Source organism: Balaenoptera acutorostrata, chromosome 14 (assembly GCF_949987535.1).
Source record: "Balaenoptera acutorostrata chromosome 14, mBalAcu1.1, whole genome shotgun sequence".
Lineage (NCBI taxonomy): Eukaryota > Metazoa > Chordata > Mammalia > Artiodactyla > Balaenopteridae > Balaenoptera > Balaenoptera acutorostrata.
Window position 1 is genome coordinate 10,517,347 of NC_080077.1, and position 22,900 is coordinate 10,540,246.

Below are 22,900 nucleotides of genomic sequence, written 5' to 3' on the forward strand. Positions count from 1 at the left end.
TAACTTTCCATTTGATGACTATACAGGGAACAGGGGAAAGGAGGAATCTAGGGCCTACCAAAAGGGAGTAAAATATGAGACAATACCTCTCAAATAAATTAGGGACTAAGAAGGGCTATATCCATCATTTAAGAGCATGAAAACTCGCTAAAGAGAAAGGAAAAATACCTGTCTTGAACTCGATACTGAGAGGTGGGAGGAATTAAGAAATGACTCCTTTGAGAATTAGCAACCACAGGCTAACCATCACCAGAGTTTCTGGTCAAAATTAACACTTAATGGTGTGCTCTGTAAAACCTCAAGAAGAGAATTCTATTTAAAATGGTCCCAGAGGCCGTATGACCTGAACCCACTGATCAATCTTAATACCACTTGTTGTAGGACAACGAAATATTAGGATGTTAACATCCCGATGTAACACCCTCACTTCATCACCTATGAAGTATACAAACCACGTCAGTCAGTAATGATGTGTAACAAGCCACCCCAAACTTAGTGGCCTAAAGCCACCAGCATGTATTATGCTCACAGATTCTGTGGGTGAGGAATTCGGACAGAGTACAAAAGGGAAAGCCTATCTTCATCACAATGTCTCTACAGCCTCAGCTGGAAGACAGCTGATGGTCACCAGACGGCCTGGGGCTGGAACCATTTGGAGGCTTCTTCACTCAAAGGGAGGGTCACAGACCCCTCCACTAAACAGAAGCAGTGACCTAAACGTTGGGGACATGATTTACAACAATCACAAACAAAAATGTTTAACTTCAAGCCTTTGGATCTAACTTGCAATTTACAGGAAATAGAGGGGCTAGATGAACAAATTAAGCCACATCAAGGGAAAACAATCAGACAAAGCCATTTCATAGGACAATTGACTCAGTTTTTTCAATATGCCAAAGGCATGAATGGGGGTGGGGTAAAAGAGAACTGTTCCAGATAAAAAGACTTAAGGACCAAATCAATGTAGTAACCTTGTTTGAATTCTGCTTGAAACAAATGAACTGTAAATAAGGCATTCTGATGACAACTGGGGATATCCGAATATGGCCAGGTTAGTAAATGAAAAGAACTTACGGTGGCATGTGAATGCTCATTCTATCATCCTGTTTGTCAGCCTATTAAGAACTTTCTAAATAATAAAACTTTACAAACTAAAATATGAAATATGACTCCTGATGACTAGTGCCCACAAGCAACTGGCAAAAGCATACACGAATCCTTCTGAGGGAACAGATCACAAACCCAAGCCTCAATAAAACTGTCTTTAAAAAAATGAATGAACGGAAGTAAGAAAATTCTTAGAACTAAAAGAGAACAAAAATAATGCATATCAAAATTTGAGAGATTTAGCCAAAGTAGTACTTAGGAGGAAATTTTTTAGTCTTATATTTATTTGGCTTTATCAGACAAAAAGCAAGATATAATCAAAGTAAGAACAGAATTTAATTAAACTTATAAAAAAGAACATGTAATAATGAGGACAGTGACCAAACTTGTTTTGGAAAGACAAACCACTGGCAACATTAATCAATAAAAGAAGGAATAACATTATTAATTAAAATGCTTAACTCTGGATGTTATAAAAATTAAAGAAATAAAGACTATTATGAACTTCAGGTTAATAAACTTGAAAACCTTGATGAAATGGATACGTATATAGGAATATATATAAGTAAAAAGCTGACTCAAGAAGAATTCGATAACTTGATATGCCTATATTCACAAAAGAAATAAGATCAAAAGTCAAAAATCAGGAATGGCACAAAAGCTAAAACATCAAGGGCTACACAGTCCTTTATGACTTTACAGATGCTTCTACCAAACACTCCAAAAGCAGGTAATTCCAAACTTTAATAGAAAGTCTTCCAGTAAGTTTAAAAAGGGACTAGTATGGGAGTTCCCTGGTGGCCTAATGGTTAGGATCCTGGGCTTTCACTGCCATGGCCTGGGTTCAATCCCTGGTGGGGGAACTGAGATTCCGCAAGTCACGCAGCAGTGTGGCCAAAAATAAAAAAAAGTGGGGGGGGGGGGGGGTGGCGGGGACTAGTGTCTAACTCATTCTGCAAAACTTCATAATACAGATACCAAAACCACACGAGGATAATTACAGTCCAATCCCTTTTATGAACAGTGATTCAAGAAACCTAAATAAATGTCAGCAAACTGAATTCAGTGATGTGCAAAAAGAGAATATATCACGAGGCTAGGTTTATTCTAGAATGCGTGTTTGGCATAATACTTAAAAAAAATGTAATATACCCCAATAACAGATTATAAGAGGAAAAACAAAGTGATCTTCCCAAAAGACACAAAAAGACACATAAGATAAAATTCAGCATCCATTCATGATAAATTCTTAGCAAACTAGAAAAAGAAGGGAACTTCCTTATCCAACAATGGGCAGCTACAAAGAAAAGACAAGAAAGAAAGAGTAAACATTATATTTAATGATCAAATGCTGAAAGCCTTCTTTTAAATCAGAGATAATACAAAAACAGTCCTTTCAAATAACGCATTGAAGAAGCTGTCTGAAGGACAAAAGAAGGGGAGATGGGAGTGTTTTTTTTTTTTAAGCAATTAAAAAAAAAATTTGGAAAACCTAAGAGAATCTATAAATGATTAGAGTTAGTAGAGTTCACAAGAACTTAAAAGGGTCAATGTACAATAAAATTTAATACACCAAGTTCATTATATTTGTATATACTTGAAACAATGAGAAAATATAATATAATAAAAATATAAAATCTATGTTTACAATACCAACAAAAATATAAGGTATATAGGAATAATTCTAACCAAAAAGTATAACAGTTCTTTTTGAAGAATATTATAAAAGAAATTTAAAACTATCTAAACAAATGAAGAAATGGAGAGAGAGGTCATTCAGGAAGAGGAGGGACAGTGGGGTAGGAATGTGAGAAGAAAAGGAAAATCAGCCCTGAGAACAAGCAGACCAGTGCACCACCCATAGCACATAAGCAGTGCTGAAAGCAGATTTGGACGAGGCCGCTTTTTGACAACAAAAATGACTAAACATCTGCCTCTTCTTACTAACACTGTCTTTCTCTAAGTGACTGGTGCTTCTTTACCAATGACAAAGCACGGACACACTTAAGTCTTGCCTCATGGCTCAAAATTAAGACACCTAATCACCAAATGCTCACAGCTTCTTTAACGTAGCCAGTCCAGACTGACCCTCACTCCCCTAATACCTCTTAGAACCATCCAGCACACACCCCAACCCTATAAACCTCCCAACTCCACACCTTCCGTGAGGCTCCAGGAGCGTGCTCTCCCTGGCCCGTAGCAACCCAAGCCAAGTAAACCCAGCTCGTTTTACTACAAGTGTGTTGTTGATTGTTCAAATGAGGTACTTTTTTTTTAACTCTTATTATTTTATAAGTATCACCTATTTCACATAAAACAAAAAAGGTACAATGAAAAAAAAATCCCATTATAATAACAACAAAAAAGACAAAATTCTTAGGAAAAAGCATGGTAAGAAATGAAAAGTTTGTATGAAAAATAAGCAAACACAAATTGCCAAGAGAGCTCTGAAAAGAGTAATGAAGATGTATTAACCCTACCAGATATCAAAAAATGAGAAAAACAGTACAGTACTGGTGCACTAACAGAGGACCAACGGAAAAGAACAAAAGTCCCAGAATAACCTCAAACACTGTACCTAAAGGAAAATTTTAAAAGTTTAAAAGGAAAGATAACAGTAATGGTTAATTTTGTGTGTCAAGTTGGAGAGTATTTGGGGATGAAATTAACATTTAAATCAGTGACCTTGAGTAAAGTAGATTACCCTCCATAATGTGGGTGGGCCTCATCCAATCAGTTGAAGGCCTAAATAGAACAAAAAGACCAGCCCCCCAAGCAAGAGGGAGTTCTCCAGCAGACTGCCTTCAGGCTTCACCTTCGCCATCAGCTCTCCTGGGTCTCAGCCTGCTGGTCCACACCAGATTTTGGACTTTCAAGCTTCCATAACTGAGTCAATTCCTTAAAATAAAATATCTTTATCCTAACCAATAGGCTAGGTCTCTGGCGAGACCTAATACAAGAAAAGTTACTTAACCAAGTGGTCATCTAGAGAAAAAAAAATTATGTTGGATCATACCTCTCTCCATAGATTAGGATAAGTGAAATGTAGAAATCACTCTATGAAAATACTACAAAATAACAGGGGACAGTTCCTTTGTAACTTCAGAGTATGGAAGGCTCATAATCTCACTAAAAATAAAATCCAGGTAACATAAAAGAAAAGACTGCTAATTCTGACTACATAAACATTTTTTTAAATTCAAAAAGCCCTTCTGCATGACAAAAAAAGGTACCACAATTAATGTCAAAAGACAAATGATAAGATGGGAAGTGAGTAATTCATATCATGGACAGAGGTCTAGTCTCCCTAATATACCTAGTTTTTATTATATAAATCAATTTTTAAGAGACAAACAACTGAATAGAAAAATTCAAGATAAAAAGATATGAATTGGGCTTCCCTGGTGGCGCAGTGGTTGAGAATCTGCCTGCCAATGCAGGGCACACGGGTTCGAGCCCTGGTCTGGGAAGATCCCACATGCCACGGAGCAGCTGGGCCCGTGAGCCACAATTACTGAGCCTGCGCGTCTGCAGCCTGTGCTCCGCAACGGGAGGGGCCGCGATGGTGAGAGGCCCGCGCACTGCGATGAAGAGTGGTCCCCACTTGCCGCAGCTAGAGAAAGCCCTCGCACAGAAATGAAGACTCAACACAGTCCTAAATAAATAAATAAATAAAAGAACGTGAATTTCTAAAAAAAAAAAAAAAAAAAAAGATATGAATTGACAGTCCAGGAAAAAAGGAAACGTAAACATTTTAAGATGTTCAAAATCACTCATAACAAGAAAAATGTAAATTAAAACTACATTATCAGATTGGTAAAAATCCAGAAGCTTCTTAAAACCATGCTACTGGCACATGGTAGGTACTCTCACACATCAATGGTGGGAGTATAAACTGGCACAACCCCTAAGAGGAACAATCTAGCAATATTTACCAGAATTACAACTGCATATACCCACTGACACAGCCAGGAATTTATCCTACAGATACACTTGGACATTTATGAAATGACACATATACAGAGCATCATGGCAGTATTGGCTTGAATTGCAAATAACTAAAAATAATCTAAATGCCCATCAAAAGAGAACTGGTTAAATACATTGTGATATGTCCATAAAATGGAATGAAGCTATAAAAAAGAATGGAGGATTGCTTTATGTACTCCTTTGGAAAGAACCACAGAAAATATATTTAAGTGGGTAGGGAAAGGGGAATGACAGAGAACAGAAGAATGTTTACAGTATGTTACAGTGTACCAACATTTGTGTAAAAATAGAGCTAACAATTAAAATATGGTATCTTGCTTCTTTATATAAAGAAACATACAATAAACTAATGAAGTGGTTATCTAGCAAAGGGTGAGGTGGGTGGTGAGCTAGGCAAGAGGAACTATGGTGGAGAATGGAATCTGTATCCTTTCCTTGTACTTTTTAATTTTTGAAACATATGAATGTATTGATTATCCAAAACATTACACATTAAAAAATGTTAAAGATACAAAGTGAGGTATCCTAATGGAACGCTAAAATTACCTTTTGTATCAATCACATTAACAAAAGACACAATGTTATACTTGCTACAAAAATCAACAGACTGTGCATGCTATATCTGGGAACAAAAGCAAAGTCTATAGGAAGGAATGTTCTGTCTGTTACGAAACACTGGCTTCTTATATTAAATACAGTTGAGCTCCTTTGTTTTTTAAATGTATGTGAATTCAGTATTATAAATTCTTATTAAAATTTGGCTTGATTTTGAAAATATTCTAGTGGTTATTTTTACTTTGTTTTGGGATAGATTTGGGGGGATTATTCTGGTTTTGGAGGTGCTAACTATATCTAAAATGCTAGATCTCATTTCCTAGATAAACTTTCCAAATCTATCTGAACATCAAATTCCCTAAAAACTAAAACTGCTCCTGTCAAACCAGACCCTCTAATTAGGCTACCTAAATGTCTCAGGCTACCTAAATGTCTCTGATTTCCACTTCTTTGTCCCAGAAGAGTTTACTGAAACTTAAAAAATATTTAGACATTCTAAATATGTCTAAATGAAAACAAGAAAAAATTTCCAATATACTTTGAGAAATATTTGTTTTTCCTCAGAATATACAAAAAATGACAGTATTTACATTAAGGAATCATTTTTATATAGTATTTCCTGACATATAATTTATTGTATTCAAGTCAATAAAATAACAGCAGTATCGTTCAAAGCATAAAATAGACCTAAACTAAGCACATTAAAATAGTATTCATTAAAATAAGATTTTACCTGTAGTATGCTTTAAATATTTAAATACGAAGGATATTAATAACTAATTGCCATGTGGAAGAAGTCATCAGTGAATGCTTCATAAAGGAAGTAAATTTTGAACTTGGTCTTGAAGGAAATGACAGGCACTCAGAATCCTTAATCAAATTGGTTTTACAATCAGAGATTCATTTTAGCTCACTGAAGGAAAATGAGTAACATAATCTCTCTATTGAGTCCTTCTTAAACTCTGATGACATGACAAAACATTCTGTCTACAGAGAAGTTCAATAAGGCTCTGAAAGCTCATGAAAAAGCCTGTAACTTTATATATCATAAACCCAGATACCAGTCTCTCTCACTTAAAAAGAAATGGTATTGAAAGGTTATTTAATTTTCCCACATTTTAATAAAAGACCAGACTAAATAACTTTGAAGTAATGTACATTCCTACCTCTATAAATTGCTTTATATAACCAAAATTTTGAAAACATACATGCAAAAACCAAGATTCTACAGATCTTCAATCTCAGCTGTTGTTTTAACATGTTTTCTTTGAAGTCATAAACTCTTTTTGGAACTCAAATAAAAGTCACATGGGAAAAGACTCCAAAGAACCCAAGAAAATACTTAAGAAACCGGCTGAATTTATTAAAATTAAGCTTCATATATTTATATATTTTGCTTAGCATCAACAATCTCTCCAAGCTGTGTAAGTAGCACTTTAAAAACTGAATAGTCAATGTCACTGTCTTCCCCTCTCTTCACCACCCCCAACCCACAAAAACGAAAGAAGAGAGGAAAATATAAAATGCAAAGTTACATTTTGATGCTTATGACTTAAAAGTGCTATGAAAGCTCTATTTGAATTTAGAGTACAGGTCCTGAGCTCATGATACCTTTTAATATCACTCAGCGACAATCTCTAAAACAAGATGAAACTGAATCACTGTACCAAATGCATATGTACTATTTTCCTACAAATCATGTAAGCTGAAATACATAGTCCAATAACCTAAAAGAGTATTTAATGAGGCTAATTTAACTAGAAAGTGTTTAACATACTTAAAGGTACATGATTCCCTTTAGTATTTTAATACATTGTAATTGAAGTGATTATCTGTCTATAAGCTAGTTTAGGAAGAATAACACTGCCAAAGGCAACAATGTTTTGACCCAGTAGCACTTACCATTAAAACAGAAACAAATCAAAAGAAGGCTCAACATAAAAACACCATGTATGTGCCAACTAGAAAGATTAAATGATCGATAAAACCATTTTCCTGAATAAGCCTCAACGAAGTGACAGAGTACTTTCTGGAAAGATTCAGAACACAAATGACAAAGAACATGAAATGACTGACATTTTCTGCTGTCACTAACGAGTACTGTAAGAAGCTATTAAACTAGTCATTCTTCCCACCCTTCAATCTCAAACATCCATTTGTAAACAAAGAGTTTAGGTTATATAGTTCTGCCTTTTCTCAAAACTTCCATTTTTCCCACTGAGAACAGAAATGTTTTAAATGGGCCAGGAAGACATCTCAGAACAGAGGCCTGGGGACCAGGGCTGTGCTCACCTGCTGCGGCTGGTACCTCTGCTGGGGCTGGGACGGCAGATACTGCGCCTGCGGCTGCTGGCTGTAGTAAGGCGGCTGGCCCTGCTGGCAGTAACCGCTCACACCTGGCTGGCCATACTGAGGCGGCACCTGTCACGAAGTCAAGCAGGGCAAGTGAGAAAGTCAAGACGCACCATTCAGCGAAATCAAATATGGTTTCAATTCAGCAACAGCAAGTGGGTTCTTTGCTAAGCAACTGAATTCGATATTTTTAATATTCTCTCCATTGGATAAATTGGCATTCTGCCTTCTACTCACATACTATCAATGAAGACAAAAGACAAAGTATTTTTTGAAGCAGAGTTAAATTATCAGACATCAAAAATTGATAATTTCACAAAAATCCAGTGGCGGGGTCGGGGGGAGTTCCTAATACTGACGTCAAAAAATTGTTTCTGCTAGAAAGTCAAAGCAGCATTATGCTAATGCATTCTCACGCAACACTCAGATGAAAATGAACTCCAGTCCCAGCTCACTAATACTTTGTAGGATGCTTGTGGTTTGGGGACATGTTTGTTTCAACTAAGGTCAGAATGCCTCAATTACATTTTAGCAGATACCAGTTACAGCAGCAATTCCATTACCTGATACTATTTTGGCTAAAAAGAAACAACGTTGCTTTATAATAAAATGAAACCCATTTAGAAAACAATACTATGTATATCAAACAATATAACTATCAATATGAGTTCTTGATGGAAAGATATTCATAGCTATACAAGGATAGTATTTTCCTAGTTGATAAAACGGTTACTGATATAAAGCAAAGTGTACTGTGCTACCAATACCTGAGTTACAGACAAAATGACCTGAAGTCAGTCTTCTCCATTTCTAATTTACATGAGCCTAAAAAATCTTGAAATCATTGTTCAAAGAAAAGTCCTTCCTCATTCAATAAATACACCACTGATGACATTTTCTGATGTTCTTTCAAGTGAGAAATCTATTGACATTTTTTTTTTTCCTAATTGAGAGAAAGAACAGGAGAGGAAAAGAAAACCAAGATATCAGGACGGCAAAAAGCACCCCTGGAAGGAGAATGGTGAAGTCACTGTTAATACCACAATATGGTCCATTTGAGAACTCCAAGAACTTGATCCCCACAAGCACACATACTTAAGAATTCAGTCATCAGTCCCACGTATACACTTAAAAAACAAATTGACTATAGAATACTGAATGAGGAAAAAAAGAGTGAGGAGGAAAATATTAAACACTTTGCCTCTAAGATCAATTAGCACAGTAATTGGCAACATATTCAATGAAGTAAAAGGAAAAAAATGCAGAAAGCTAAAGTTCATATTCCTTTTGACCCGATCTAGATTATTTTCAAGCTGCCAGCAACGCTGAGAAAACATTTGGCCACAATGGCTTACAAATGCCTCTCATTTCGCAGACCCTAAGTTAGTAGAACAGACAAGTTTGTATTGAAAACCATTCAACAGCACAGTTGAATTCTTTGCTTTTATTTATTTTACAGCTTGATATCTCATAATGAATGTATGTCCCTGACATAAGCCAAGCCAAAGAATTTCCATAAAATACAACTCCACATGCTAGAATACCATATACTACCACAACACATACCCTTCCGTTCAACACCCATATGTTTGATTTGATATCTAATACTGCATTTCACACAAGCATCTTTGCAGTTTGATTTGAAGCAGTTAGGATAACACTTTGCCAGTGTTAATATGACTGTAAAGCTCAGTCAACACAGCCAACAACTCCCCTGTGAATTGCACTTTAATATGTTGACTTTCTGGTTTACAGAAACCCTTACACACAATATGGAAGTTGGGGGGGGGGGGTTCTATTTTCTAAGCAAGACAACAAGAGGACATATTGCAGGAGTCTCCTAACACTAGAGCAGCCATGAACTTACTAGATTCTTATTACTATCTATTCCAACTCCGAAAAGTGGGGAAGCAAGTCGGATGCAGAGGAGGCAGGTAGGACGGGTGGGAGTGTAAGCAAATCTTCAATGGATCCATAGCAACAATCTGCAGAACAGAGCAAACATCAGAGGGGGAACCATCAAAAGCATCTGCTTGGGAGATTTCATCACTGTCTTCCACAATTAAAAACCTACTTGCTGTCCTTTAAAATACATGGTCTAATTATTTGGTACTAACTAACTGGCTAACTAACCTTCTGAGACCCTGGGATAACTGACAGGGCCTGGAGCCAATCAACTGCATTTGGTCTATTGTCCTTACGTGGGAGCCATGACAAAACAGAGATTAGTAAATTCTAGTCCACCTAAAGAATCTCTGTACTAGAAACGTATGAAATCTAAATCCAAGCCCTCCTGTACCTCAGTTGTGTAAATATGATCAATCACATAATGATATGTCTTACATCTCCATCTGCAAAATGGGGCTACCTCCTCTATTAATTCCTATTAATATTATAACCAGCAATATTATAATCCTACCTGGAATTCTACACAGATTCTATTATTACTTATTAAACTAAGTTGTAGTGCTACCTCTAAAATATTAATTATTAACTAAGTGTTATCTTTAAAAAGCAATTTCTAAATACAATACACCTCAGCTGTCAGGAACTAATGTCAATTCTTTAATGGTCAATAATGTTTTTGCTTTAATCAATTTAAAGGTAGGGCTTTCAAAGTTCTATTATATGATTTTCTGACATCTTAAACCAAACAATCATTATTAAGAAACATAAATGGAAGGGTGGAGCCATAATACATGGAATGCCCCAGAGCCCACTGCCGAAAGTTGTCTGCACAAACCCCAGAGTAACTGTGGTCTCGCACTGCCGGCTTCTCACATGCCATCAAGGCCCTCAGCCACTGCTCCTCACTCCGACCTCCATCTTTAACAGCATCTGCTGAGGACTGAGAAACCCACTACACTGTTACGAAGACCCAAAGGACTAAGCCATGAGGGAAGCGTATGAGCTTTTATTGTCTCAAGTTTTGTGAAATCAATTTTGGCTACTAAGAGTCTTTTTGTTTATCTCTTAGTTCTTAACCATATTCAGGGTAAATAAGATTACCAAACTGTTGAATTCAACTGTTCAACAGTTCAACAGTTACCAAACTGTTGAAATTTAACCAAGAGTTACTGAGTTTCAGGAACCAAGTGCTGAGAATTGAGGATACAAAGCACTTCTGTCTCAGATACCACCCCTTCCCTAACCGGCCTAATCCACCATCATTCTCATGCCATTTCTGATTTGATTTTACCACAGGGGAGATTATTAGATTTAGTCAGTTAACTCTTTAATTATGTGTTCATGTGTTTACTGTTTGTCCCCATCACTAGACTACACACTCCTACACCCATGGTATGCCTCCTGGAAGAGGGCCTGCCACTGAAATGTTTGTTGGATGGATAATGAATGTTGTTCGATGGATTATTAAATCAAGTTATTATTATATAGAACTTTAAACTAATGATGGAACACATTATAAAACTGAAATGACTTATACCATCCAAGTCTTTGATTCAGCTTCAACCAATAGCCAAAAACCCCAAACCTCACATTGACAGCAGCAGAGTACCCTCGGCTATTACCGGCTAACCCTCGAGGTCATTACTGCCCAGCAAATGCGCTGGACATTTATCACTAAACTAAACCAAATGGAAATCTCCAGAAAATGCCTAAGATCAGGGATTTTCTATTTGTTATTTAAAAGTAAGAAAAACAAAAATTTCTCTCATTTCTAAATAAAGAGGATCTTCAAGGGGAACATGAGCACACACAGTAACAAAAAGTTTTATTCCAATTTTCAAAGAAACGTGAATGCTTGCAAACATTACTGGAGAGGGAAAGTATAGCTAAAAATGATTCATTTACTTTAAGTATTTATTTTAGGAAACTACTCTGATAAAGGACCTGAGTGTTAACTTTCAAATCTCTGTGTCATGTTAAATGTGCAAAATTCCAGGCCCCATTTTTCATTTTACTTTACCTTGACCTCTTTGCTCAGCTCATACTTCAAAACTGAAGAAATGATCAGGTTTATAGTCTCATCCTTTTCCTATCTAAAGAAGTTTGAGAAAGCAGTTTCTCCACTAAGTTTCAAGGTGCACTGCCCTATGACCCAGCAATTCCCCTTGTAAATACATACCCATGAAACACTCACATGTGCCCCCAGGAAGGATATTCCATCCAACACTATTTACAAGAGCCAGAAAGAGGAAGCAATCTAATTCCAACACAGTAAGTAAATGGGAAAAATAGATTTTGCTATAGTCATACGTGGAATTCTAACCATGAAGTGTACAGTTTAGTGGCATTAAGTAGATTCACATTGTTGTGCGACCATCACAACTATCCATCTTCAGAACCTCACCATTCCAAAATGAAATTCTATTTCCATTAAACAGTAACTCTCCATTCCTATCCCCCACCACAGCCCCTGGGAACGACTATTCTGCTTTCTGTCTCCATGAATTTGGGTATTCTGGTTACCTCATATAAGTATAATCATACACCATTTGTCCTTTTGTGTCGGGCTTATTTCACTTAGCCTAATGCCTTCAAGGTTCATCCATGTTACAGCATGAATCAGAATTTCATTCCTTTCTAAGGCTAAAAATATTTCCATTTTAAGTATACACAATATTTTGTCCCATCGTGGGCAATGGGTGGGTTGTTTCTACCTTTTGGTTACTGTGAATAATACTGCTACGAAAATAGGCATACAAATATCTGTTCAAGCCTTTTCTTTCACTTCTTTTGGAAATATACCCAGCCCATAAGTGGAACTGCTGGATCATACGGTAGTTCTATGTTTAATTCTTTGAGAAACCGCCATACTGTTTTTCACAGCAGCAATACCATTTTTTAATTCCTGCCAGCTGTGCACAAGGGTTCTAATTTCTCCACATCCTTGACAACACCTGCTATTTTCTGTTTGTTTTTGTAATAGCCATCCTAATGGGTGTGAAGTGGTATCACACTCATTATGGGTTTGATTTTCATTTCCCTAATGATTAGTGATGTTGAGCATCTTTTGCATGCTTATCAGTCATTTGTTTATCTTACTTGGAAAAATGTATTAAAGTCTTTTGCCCATTTTTTAATTGGGTTGTTAGGTTTTTGTTGTTGAGTTGTAGGAATGCTTTATATATTCTGTGTATTAATCCCTTATATGATATATGATTTGCAAATATTTTCTCCTCTTTTGTGGTTGGCCTTTTTGTTCTCGTGATAGTGTCCTTTGATGCACAAAAGTTTTAAATTTTGATATACTCCAATTTATCTATCTTTTCTTTTGTTGTCTGCGCATTTGGTTTCCATGTCCAATAAATCACCGCCAAATTTAATGTTATGAAGCTTTCCCCTAGGTTTCCTTCTAAGAGCTTTACAGCTTTAGCTCTTATGTTTTTAGGTCTGACCCATTTTGAGTTAATTTTTGCACATAGTGTAAGGTAAGGGTCCAACTTCCTTCTTTTGAAAGACCTGTTGTTCTTACTCTAGTATATAATTTTCGTATCAGCTTCAGATCCTTTTGTTCTAAGAAGAACAGTTTGGTTTGGTATCTACACTTCCCTCTAGAACTGTATTAAACGAATACAACACACATTCAACACACTGTATAATCTGTTTATATGAAGTTCAAAAACAGGCAAAACTAATTTATAGTGATAGTAATCAAAACAGTGCTTGTGGCATATGGGGGCTGGCGAGAAACAGGGGTGAGGAAACTTCTGGGGTGATGAAAATATTCTGTATCTTAACTGGGATGGTTGGTTCATAGGTGTATCTTATTTGTCAAAACTCATCAAACTGTACACTTAAGATCTGAGCATTTCATTGTATGTATATTATAACTTTAAAAGTATGTATATACACTTAATAACGAAGAAGGTATCTAAACTTTTGACCTCACATTTTTTTCTAATGTATTTATGTCAAACCATTACGGCCTTACTTACACCTAGATGGAAGTTTCCTATTTGATAATAAAATAGTAACTGTTTCTAGGTGCTTAACAGGGAGTTTTCATACTTTCAATTTACATAATTCCAAAATATTACACAGCAATTAATACTGAAACAATCATAATGAGTATGTAAATTCAAATATTTAACGCAAGTCACAATACGTATAGGAACAATATCCCTTCAACCCAGAATTCTGCTTTTGGGAATTTACCTTAAGGAAAAATATAAAACAAGTGTGCAAAGATATGTGTAGCAAGGAGGTCACTGCACGCCCCTGATACCACCCCCACTCAAAAACAGGGAAGCAGCCTAAATGGTTAAATGTGCCTCCACAGAGATTGGTTTAAAAGGGGAGGGTAATGATATTTTATTCAATAAAATATCACAGAGTCATTAAAATGAATGATTCCAATTGTAGATAATATGTATTGAATAGCAAGAAAGTCTGTCCCTGGATTTTTGAGGTGGGACTTAAGGGGTAGCAGGTTACAAAACCATATATATATTTTTTAATATGAAAATCTGTGTATGTGTGTTCAGTAAAGAATTAATACCCCGGAAGAATATACATCAAATGTTATGTATCATTTCTTAAACCAACTCTGAGTTTTTCATGAATCTAAAACTAAATGCAATTTATTTTGGATTAATTATTGCTGTCTTTCTAAGAATTATCAAAAAGTATATTATAACAATTTATATTTAACAGCAGAAAGCTTAATTTTTATTTGTTTGTTTTTCATCATAAATTTGAGTCCTTCCAGATAAATTCTACCAAAAAAGGAAGACAAAAAGCATAGGAAAAATGAGTTCCCAACAGCTACATTTTAGTCATTACTGTGGCATATTCTGCTGGCTTCTGATTTTACAGAAAGAGTAAATGCTATTTTTCATGCATAAGAGACAGACTGAAAATTCCCCACAGCAAGGAATTCAGATGCTAAGTCGATGTGTGGCTGAACCAACTGCAGGAGGAAATTTTATTATGTCAACATGTCCAGTCAAAAATAATGTGTTAGAAGGTAATAAATAAAGTTTACAAGGTCAAAATCCTACAAATGCTCCACAATCTATAGTCCCTTAAGCTAAGTTCCCAACTGAGACTTTTAAACAATTTAGGTGCTTTTTAAATTCACTTTCTTATTTTAAAAAGAAAAATAAATCTTGTCCTTAAGCTTGTCTAAGGGGGGAAAAAAAACTCCGTAACTTCCTGAAATTACTTCTTCATGCTTGAAAACTGAGCAACAATCAACGAATGTATACTGAGTGCTTATTGTATGCACTGTATACTAAAGCCGTAAGTTCCTTCAAATTTTGTCCAGCTTCCCTTGAGTAACAGAAAAAAGACAACGTGGGCTTGGAGGAGTCAGCAAAGAAGTCAAGGGTCAAGCAGCGTCTAAACTCCAGAACAGGCCTGATGACCAACCACATGAACAAGCTAGTTACTCAGCTCTCGTTGCTACGGAGCCCACTTCCATTTTCGTCTATGCCCTCGTACCTAACAGATAACTTCCGGGCCATAAACACTGCTGTTGTTTAACAGACTGAAAAATAACCAACATATCTGGGCTACTTTAGCCCACTCCCTCAGCTTAAAAAAATTTTTTTAATTCATATCAGAAAATAGCTTTACTTTCTGATTTGTGAAACTAAATTGAAAAGTTCTCATTTGTCATCAGCAATAAATCTTTTCTCATGACAAATTTTGCTTTCTAAAACTTCCTTATCAGGTACACACTTTATGTTTATAAGATCATGAACAGTGAAAATAATATACATATAATCTCTCTTGGATTTCTTTATAATTATTAATTGCCTACAAAATTTCACTGCTTATTCTAAGTCCAACTGCTCTATATTTAGCAAATCACAGCTTAAGCGAATACTATGTCAGACCAACGTTCTGCAGAGTGAATACTCTACATGGCTGTGGGAACTAAATGGTAGTGCCTTTCATGACCTCAATTTCCAAAAGTCAGTGATATGTTCTGAACAGTCTTTATTTCCTCTTCATAATCACTGTCATTCTATTACCCACAAATTTATTTATACCCTTCTTAAATTAATTTATATTTCTAGTCTCTAGAGGGTAACAAGTTCTGCAACATTACTGTCCATTTTGTAAAGTGGTACATCCTTTAGTTTCCATAAAATTAACTCCAAACTTCAAGGAGTGCCCCCTAATGCTAGTACATGGAACTTGATTAACACATGCATGGTCAATCAATGCCAGCCAAGGCCTTTATTCTACCAGATCAGAGATTCCTTGTCAACTGCTTTCTGCACCCCCCGTCAGTGCCTTGATTATTTTCACTGCCTTATCTAAACTGCTTTCACTTAGTCTTTACTGTGGAAGAGCAGCTAAAACAGCATAAATGATTCCAAAGGCACAGCAACCATGGCTGTACACAAAAGTAAAATCACTTTTCTACTTACTTTTAAAAAGAAACCTCTAGTACACATTTTGTATTCTGCTCTACCTCTTAACTACAGATGTTTTCACCTTTTTTTCCAGGTCAGCCAATTAGAGGAGATTTTGTTTAAGTATTCATAAAATGCAGGCATTCACTGGCAGTAAAATGCTTCCTCTCATTTACAACCAGTGTTGAACTAAAGTCTTACTGTACACAAAATTAACACACAAGTGTATAATTGTAGTTTTATGCTCAAGTGCCCTAATTATGCACTTTAAAACACTTTCTTCCCAAGGATCCATCGAAGGCATTTGATATCACAGATCTATGAGGTCTACAGTGCACTTCTTTGACAAAATAGAAGCATAACAAGAAAAAAACCCTGCAGTTTCAGAAGGAAAGTATGCATGCAATGTACATGATGATAAATCTCATTCTAAAAATTTTAGCTAGAAAAAGAGCATATTTCCAATGTATATGAATGGGTGAGGGGTCTACCTAAGAGTAAAAGATGAATTCTTACTACCTGTTCTTGAAGCAACCAGAACCAGCATACCAAAGCAAGTGGTCTAAAATCTTTCATAAATCATCATGGGGAGAAAAATTCACCTATGAGTCTGCAAGCCTTACTAATACAATAATACAAGCAAGAAAAAAACTTAATAGTAAAAGGAGCCTTGCTCATTTCTAACGCAGAAGCTTTGACATCTAGGTTACTAGTATTTACATTTAAAACAAAATGAAAGATAAGTATTTTCCATACCAAACACACGCAGTCATTTTTAAATTAGAGAATCATAACTATGGAAATGCATCAACATGGTTTGCATGAAGCCCTACTTCTGTGGAGCTCACGGTATGTACAGAAAGAAAAGAAGGGCTCTGAAGGCCATCTATAGAAATAAATGGGTCAACTCTGCTAACAGAAGCAACATTTTCTTAGAAAAAGCGACTTAAAAATAAAAAAAATTTTAAAAAAGGAAGGAAGGAAAGAGGGAGGGAGGGAGGAAGGGAGGGAGGGAGGAAGAAAAGGCCTGAGCTGCCTCACAGGGACTCAGCTGTCTCCATTCAAGAAAGCACTTTACCAAGAAAACAGGCACGTGATGTTGTATGTAATGAATACATCTCACTGAAAAGCAACTTGGGAGTTTCCATCTTTCTTGTTATATTACTGGCCAAAATGCAACAGGTAGTTCTAACTGGTGAATATAACCTTTGAGTTGTTTCAATTCTTTAAAAAATATATTAAAAAGATTGCAAAATCAAAAGTCCAAACAGTACAACAGTACCTCACACACATATTAGAACAGGAGTTTTCTAAATAAGTGTGAGGCTACAGTACGTTCATGTGTTTTTTTTTTAAATTTTTTTTTTAAACGTTTCTTTAATTAATTTATTTATTTTATATTTTATTTTTGGCTGTGTTGGGTCTTCGTTTCTGTGCGAGGGCTTTCTCCAGTTGCGGCGAGCGGGGGCCACCCTTCATCGCGGTGCGCGGGCCTCTCACTATCGCGGCCTCTCTCATTGCGGAGCACAGGCTCCAGACGCGCAGGCTCAGTAGTTGTGGCTCACGGGCTTGGTTGCTCCGCGGCATGTGGGATCCTCCCAGACCAGGGCTCGAACCCGTGTCCCCTGCATTGGCAGGCAGATTCTCAACCACTGCGCCACCAGGGAAGCCCCCGTTCATGTTTTTAAAAACCACCCACTTGGGGGCTTCCCTGGTGGCGCAGTGGTTGAGAATCTGCCTGCTAATGCAGGGGACACGGGTTCGAGCCCTGGTCTGGGAAGATCCCACATGCCGCGGAGCAATTAGGCCCGTGAGCCACAATTGCTGAGCCTGCGCGTCTGGAGCCTGTGCTCCGCAACAAGAGAGGCCACGATAGTGAGAGGCCCGCGCACCGCGATGAAGAGTGGCCCCCGCTCGCCGCAACTAGAGAAAGCCCTCGCACAGAAACGAAGACCCAACACAGCCAAAAATAAATAATAAATAAATAATAAATTAAAAAAAAAAAAAAAAAACCACCCACTTGGTCTACACACGCATGGTAAGAACACTATTGTTTACTACAGGTAAAAAATGGAAAATACTCAGCAGTGCAACTGATGGGAACTTCTGGCCTAGCTGCCCTTCTGGCCAGATTTCATAAAGCACAGAAAGAGGAGCCAAGAGCTTTGCCACTCTCCCACGTAAACCCAGCTGCCAAAATGGATGCGCCAAAAGGGCGTTTCCGAGGATTTTAAAGAGATAACCTTTGCTGAGGCTGCAGGGTCAACTTTGTAACCGCATGACTGGAACATGCGCAGTGAATGCTAGATTGAAAAGACTGTTCTACTGCAGATGACTACGGAGCGGGGGAAAACAGAGAAAACAGGGATTTAACAGAATCAGACTAGAATTTTAAAATAGCCAATGGAGAGACAAGCAACGGGTATCTTCTATGGAGGGGAACTTGATGGTGGGGGGACATGAGGAGAGAGACCATTCACGGCAGGATCCTTCTACCTTGGGGATTTTATACCATGCATTTAAATTCCGTGTGCGTGTGTGCGCGCGACTGTGTGTGTGAGATTTGTTAATGCAGTTTTGAAGTTGTTTCTTTTTTCTTTTTTTAATTAAAGAGTCAAAGCGGGGAACTATGTGATTACACTCTTCCAAGAGTCTAAAGTTCATCCTTTGAGGGTAAGGGGGCTAGTTGCTTCTATATCCTCTCTCTCCTGTTCACAAAAAAAAAAAGAGAGAGGGACGGAGGACAGAGGGAATGATTTTAGTAACTGAGTTTATAAAAATGTGAGTAAAAAAACCACCAAGCCCCTCAAAAATGGATATTTCAAAAACTATATTGTGTTAAAATGTGACCCTTTAAAAATATACAGTCTAAGTGTTCTATAAGATACCTTTTAAAGGAGAAACTTGTACTCATTTATCTATCCACCCTTAAATGTAAATAATGTATATGGTGAAAACTGTATGAATGAAGAAAAATAGTAGCGATGGTAATGCAAATGGGTCAGACTTCTCCATGTAACACGGACAAAACCCAAACCTGGCTTCCTCTGAGACTTTGAGAATTCAGTAGACTGAAAAATCTAAGAATAGACACTCCCAGGGGACGAACCAGTATGGGGACCTTTACCAGCATCCCCCCTGAGTAAGGCACTGACACTGACTCGGAGGGTGGGGAGACAGCTGCAGGCTTTGTCCTGTGCTACCCAGGGACACAACAGCCTTCAAATTACCATAATTAGCTGGTCATTTTATTTTTTGCCCTTTCAGAATGAACTCATAACAAATAATGAGGAGTGAAAATAAAGGAGTCCTTTTGCACTGGGAGGTATTCCTACCAGTAACCCACCCTCTCTCACAAATCAGTGATATCTCCCCTGAACCCCACCTGCAAAGGTAAGACTAGAGGAAATATATATGCACATTAGTGGCTGAAAAACTGACTCCTTGCATTTTATTCCCTGGATCATAGTCTGAGTTGGGGGGCCGGGTGGAAATGCTCAAAAATATATGCAACACACACAATCACATATTTGGATCAATAAGCTATTGTTTTAAACTGAAAATACACACTCATTCCCCCATCCTCAGAAGGCTAAGCCTAATTACACTTTATTGTAAATTATTTTATCATCCGCTATTAGAACTGGTAGAGATTTCAGAGATCACTAGTTCAACCCTGTCCACCCTGTCCCTATTAAGATCAAGAAGGTAGGGTCAAGGGTTAGGAAACCCGCGCAATTTCACCCAGCTGGAGTCTCAATCGGAACTCAACTCTCTGCGCACACCCCCCTCCCCACCCAGGGCTCATTCCACTCTCCCAGGGCTCTCAGTCATTGAATGGAAGGACTGGGGAGTAGCATGTAAGCGAAGCATGGAGGACACTCAGGCTGGGACAGGAAGAGCAAAGGACACTCTGGACACCCTGCTCTGTTCTAGCAGAGAGCAATCTAAGAACAGACAAGAGTACTGGGGAGCCCAAAGAACCTAAGGGAAGCAGCTGGAGTGGGAAGGGGTTGAAAAAACGGAGCTAGGTGAGTAAAAACACCATGGCCGCAAATGAGAAATGTACACACATTTTTTTAAGTTTTAAACACTGAAATTAGAAAGGATTAGGATATAAAATTTCTACCAACACAGGTATCTTATACTCAAGGCAAAAGCGGGGGGGGGGGGGGGGAGGCCCTTCATTTTTAGTCATTTGGCACATAAATTCAACCTATATGATAAACTTGTGATATTGGGTAACAGTTTAAAGAGGAGTTTCATTTTGAGGTTGAGACAGTATGAGGAAATGATGCTTTAGATAAAAATATCAAAGCCCTTGAAATATAAATATATTTCAAAGCAAATGTTTATATAAGAAGAGAAAATCATTTAATTATTTCCCTTGAGATCTGCAATTTTTTTTTTATTTCATCAGATGGAACACACGTACCAAATAGTCCCAAAAGATTGGTCAGGAAAAAATATAGGATGTTGACATTTTAAAATCATTAACAGATAGACACTTGGGGGTGGACAGAGGAAGCTCTACCTAATGTAGAATTACCAACAAATTAAATGTTTCACTTCTTTCTCTACCGTCTCTTCTATTTATATTTAATAATTTATTTTAAATCATTAAAATTAGACATTGTATAACCCATTCATTTTGAAACACAACAAATAATCAAAATTATAATTATCCCTCACAAAACTATACTTGAACACAGACGTGTTCTCAGACTGTCCATTCTAAGCACCTCTGCAGGGAAGTCAGTAGACTTTGGGATAATACAAAAGCCATTTAACTATTTTGCTAAAACATGAAGGGGTACAAAATAACTGTCCTAAGATACAGTCCTCCAATCCAATGGCAAATAAAGATAACTGGGTCAAAATGTGTCTCATTAGACCATATTCTAATCTTACTTTAACTACAAAAAACCAATTTCTTCATTACCTTTAGAAGGAAAAAGCCAGACTTCAAACAGTATACCAAAATAATTTTCATTTTAATAAATCCTTTAAATTTAAAAGATGCATTATACATATTATTGGGGGAGGGGGGCGATTTCCAACTATTCATTTGACATATTTAGTTTCCTTTCAAGAACGTTGCTTACAAGACCAGAGGAAGTCCATCAGAGTAGCACGGCAACACTGAGGTCAGGAAGCCTCCCCGAATCAAGACCAGGTATGAGGAATTAGTGAAGAATGGTCATTTTCTAACCAGAGATATTACATTCAATAATCATCACAATCACTAAAACCTATAGCTATTTCTTACTGCCAGAGAAAAGAAGTAACAACACTAGTATCTAGCTATTTGGTGTTCCCTAAAATCTTTCCTATATCCTCCACTCCCCAGACTGGTGGGAGCCTAATAAACCTAGAAATCCCTGCCACCCCCTTAGCAGACTATGATTACCCCATACGTCCCAGACAGATCAATTGTTAGGGTCTGGGCGTGCCACCCTGAACAGGTTCTAATCCTCCTGAATGAAACTCTCCATCTTCAGGAGAGCCTCCAGGTGGTGCGCCTTCACTGCAGGCTTCTTCAGGGGGCTTCTGCTGGGACACAGGCTGCTTAGCTGGCCACACCCTGACGTGGAGCTGATGTGGAGGGTAAGTGACCTGCCCTGCAACTGGTAAATCAAGTAACTGTGCTTTCAATTTTCCATCAAGTTGTCCTGCAAATAGGCCATACTCTAATTCTACTTTATCTCAACTACAAAAAAAAAGAAAATCTTTAATTTCCATTAGAAAGAAAAGGGGTGAGGAATCAAAGGAGCGAAAAATACTGAAGGTTAATCAGAGCAATGGCTTTCAAATGTTTTGATTCCAAATCAAAAGAAGAATTATGTTTTATATCACAACCTTGAACACACATGACATCCTTACTACATGTGATGCATTTATATTTTGTTTATATTCAAATTCCCTTTTTAAAAATTTCTGGTTGCAGCTTAATACATTGCTTTCATGCTCCCACTAACAGATTACAATGAATGGTTTAAAAAACACTGCATTCGAGGATGATTTCTTTCAGAGCATCTCAGGGAAAGCTGTTCCAAGTAATATTGTATCAGAATCAATCGGGGTCCATGGATATTGGTTCTTAAAGTTCCTTTCCCCTGACCTGCAGCTGACATCGATACTCAATGCCACTGCCAGAGAACAAAACCACTGCTGATTTGAGTAGGTTGAACAGCTGGAGCAGTTCAACTGGAGACAAGCGGCAAAGAGAGAGAAGGCAAACTCCAGCAGAGCAGGGTAACAAGCCACCGACAGGGCCTACTGCTCAGAGAGGAGGAGACAGCAGCTCCTGGAAGGAATCAGCAAGAACGGGTGAAGGAGAGACAGGAGGCTGCAGCAGCCAGGTAATGGTCCTGAGCAGAGAACCGGGAGAATGAGGGCGTGCGATGGTGAACAATAGGCCAGTGCCAGAGATGGTACATATCAAACGTATTACCGATGGAGGAAAGAAATGAGATTAAAAGCATGGAATGGATTGAATTCCAAAGGAGGCGAAGCAAGGAAAATGAGACGGGAGTAAATTTTTAAATATAAAGAGTAAAGAGAAA

At 37.4% G+C, this 22,900-nt stretch overlaps 1 protein-coding gene across 9 annotated transcripts in view; it reads right to left on the bottom strand.

Moving 5' to 3' along the window:
• ARID1B (AT-rich interaction domain 1B) overlaps window positions 1-22,900 on the bottom strand; it is a 405,593-nt gene that overhangs the window by 273,487 nt on the left and 109,206 nt on the right. For all 9 annotated transcript variants that reach the window (XM_057527661.1, XM_057527658.1, XM_057527655.1 and 6 more), the window contains exon 3: window positions 7,945-8,073. In XM_057527661.1, the coding sequence (XP_057383644.1) occupies window positions 7,945-8,073 (129 nt within the window). The remainder of the gene's footprint in view (window positions 1-7,944; window positions 8,074-22,900) is intronic.